The 2,894-nt window shown below is 38.0% G+C and overlaps 1 protein-coding gene across 1 annotated transcript; it reads left to right on the forward strand.

Annotated features, from left to right (window-relative positions):
• Window positions 1-204: 204 nt before the first annotated feature.
• LOC109953871 (procollagen-lysine,2-oxoglutarate 5-dioxygenase 2-like) lies at window positions 205-1,873 on the forward strand (the record flags this gene model as incomplete). Its single annotated transcript, XM_020589321.1, has 2 exons — window positions 205-341; window positions 1,710-1,873. Coding segments are annotated over 2 exons (301 nt in total), but the record flags the coding sequence as incomplete, so codon positions are not given.
• Window positions 1,874-2,894: the final 1,021 nt, after the last annotated feature.

Consider the following 2,894-nt stretch of genomic DNA (forward strand, 5'->3'; position numbering starts at 1 on the left):
TTTTGTCTTGCTTCCCTGATGTCACTTGTAGCCTCTTCAGTGTTGTGACATCCATGGCTTTAATCCTCAGTATACCCTTATACCTCTCTCCATATCCTGTCAGTGCAGCTGACACTTACTGACTACAGTACTAAAAAATGAGTGAGGGACTTGTTAAAACTGATACTTATACTGATGTTAGGTTGTACATGTGTTGTGTCTCAGGTGTTGGGAATGGGAGAAGCATGGAAAGGTGGTGATGTGGGTCATTCTATTGGTGGAGGACAAAAAATCAGACTACTGAAGGAGGAAATGAAGGCTCTGGCTGAACAGCAAGATCTCATTGTCCTGACTGTGGATAGGTATGTTGAAATCCAAATACATATTTTATCTTTTTTTTTAATTCAGTGCCAATATGATTTTAGCATTGTCGAGGTAATTTCAGACCAATGCTGTCTTTCCTTTAAACTTCATTTAAGTTTGTAGCCAACAAATGTAATAAAAAAGATCAAATTGCTATTTTTTCCCCTTATGTGTTTCTTTACTTAGAGATGGTTTACTTCAACCCATACATCAATTTCACAGAGCTATGATCTGATTTATTTTGGATTTGAAAGATAAAACATTCTTCTAGCAAGAAAGGGATGCAAAACACTTTTATTTGCTTCACAGAACTATGAATTGAAATTGAATCTAATGTTCACAATCACAGCCTGTAATAACTGCTTTGAAAATGCAATGAGAGGTGTTGCTGCATAATCGTGCACTAAACCACTCATTCATGCAAAGCCGTTATTATAGAGCATTGCCAAATATATGAGGAGAATAATTCCCACGTGCAGGTAGGTGAATTATGAGCTTTTGAGGCCAATGGAAAGTTTCACTGAGTTAATGTGAGTGGTTTAGCATAATAACAGCTTTGCAGGCCACATTTCCTCGAATAGAGCAAAAGATAGTGATACTTACTCTCCCATGTCACATGAGAAAACCTAGGTATAATTGCTTTGTAAAGTTGCCACACCCTTAAGACAGGTAATTCAATTTTTTATTAGAGAGTAATTAATTTTTATTGTAATAAACTGCATCTGTGCTTTGAACTGTGAGCCATTCAAATGTATTTCAGAATCTATAGTCCTGCTGGGCCACCTCAGTTGTTTTGACAGTTTCTGCTTCTTATTTAGTTACAGACTTACATTGTGTCATATGTTAAATTAATTCACCGAAATGTAAATAAAACTAATTTGTTCATTATGCTGTGGAGCATCTGAGCAGGTGCTCAGGTCGCAGCATGACAATGGTTGCATGCAAGTCAAAGGTCAAACGCCTTAAATGGAGGCCACAGTTGCTATTCACAGCCAGACTATGTATGACTTTGCTACGTCACTCAGTGCTAATTTGGAATTGACAGAAGTGTGTCATGTACAATAAAGACTTATGGCACAGTGGAGATTCCAAGTCAGGGTATTATCTCAGTCTTTAATACTGTAATGCTCCTATAATTCACTTTTTAAACTATTTTAGCTTTATAGTCAGTGTCTGTGGGTTCACCAGAAAACCTTCTACTGATTACATTTGATTTTTATCTTTCTTGAGCAAGTGCAAGCCTAGGTTGTGTGTCAGATGTATGGTAAAATGCACTTGTTTAAGAAAACTATCAGGCTCTCCCTAAAGGGCAAAAGATAACAATGATCTATTGCATTACATACATTGCATTCTCTCCTCCCTTTTAGCTATGATCTTATCTTTGCTGGGGGGCCAGAAGAGATTCTCAGGAAGTTCCAGCAAACCAATCACAAAGTGCTTTTTGCTGCTGAGGGACTGATATGGCCAGATAAGCAACTAGCTGACATGTACCCCTCTGTCCGTCGTGGCAAACGCTACCTCAACTCAGGAGGTGGGTTCTGAAACTTCACTATACTATATGGTCAAAATACTGAGCTGTTATGACCCGTTGAACATCTCTCTGACATGATGCTATGACGGTACGTTATTTGGATAATGTAAAGGTGATCAGCGATAAAGTGACAAAACGTAGATGTTAAAGTCACTATCACTAAAACTTGTTTAAATGGTAATGGTAACCATACAGTACATTCCACCATCAGCTGTCAAACTTGGAGAACTTGCAGACCTAGATGACCCAGGTAGGCAGCAATGCACCCTATTTGTAATGAATAATTATACATTATATTATTACAATTACCGGTATATAAATATTACTATCATTATATGTTGTTATAAAAAAATAGTGTGCAGACATTTAACAAAGGAACAGTAACAGTAAGTTCTCGTGCATAATCCATAGCCTGATGCATCCTGTCAGTTCTTCGGGACACTGAACTGTTGCTTTTCCAGCGGTCATCAGCCCCGTCTGACCTCCCATACTGGAGCCTAGCTGTCTCAGACTGATCAGAGACTGTTTTCAGCATTCACTGTCATCAGCATGACATGTGGATTTGCCTTAGCCCCTCGAATGTGCGACAGTTTGTACAAAATTGTAGGTTTTGTATGGACTCCTACAACTCCTGCCCAACTGACCACAGAGAAATGTTATATAGCATCTGCACACAGAGAGCACAGTGTTTTGGAGGTGGAATCAAGATACAGTAAGGTTATGTGTGTGTTTATTTAAGAAAACTAAAAGGTGACAGAAAAGGGATTATAAGAGTTGCAAGTGAAACTGTTTTCTTAAATTCTCAACAGGCTGTCCAAATAAAACACATCATAATAACATGTTATACCATTTCATACTACATGGCGTCTTTCTTGTAGCTTTGCAACTGATATACCAAGCAGGGTAGTGCAGTGCAAAACTGTGAATTTTTCCAAAAAGGACTGGTAGAAAAAAGCATCAAGCTCCCTGCATTTTCCAAAATTTGTGGATTTTAAAGTTTGTTTGGCCTTTTTTTTTTTTT

This window comes from Monopterus albus, unplaced genomic scaffold (assembly GCF_001952655.1).
Source record: "Monopterus albus unplaced genomic scaffold, M_albus_1.0 scaffold1746.1, whole genome shotgun sequence".
Classification (NCBI taxonomy): domain Eukaryota; kingdom Metazoa; phylum Chordata; class Actinopteri; order Synbranchiformes; family Synbranchidae; genus Monopterus; species Monopterus albus.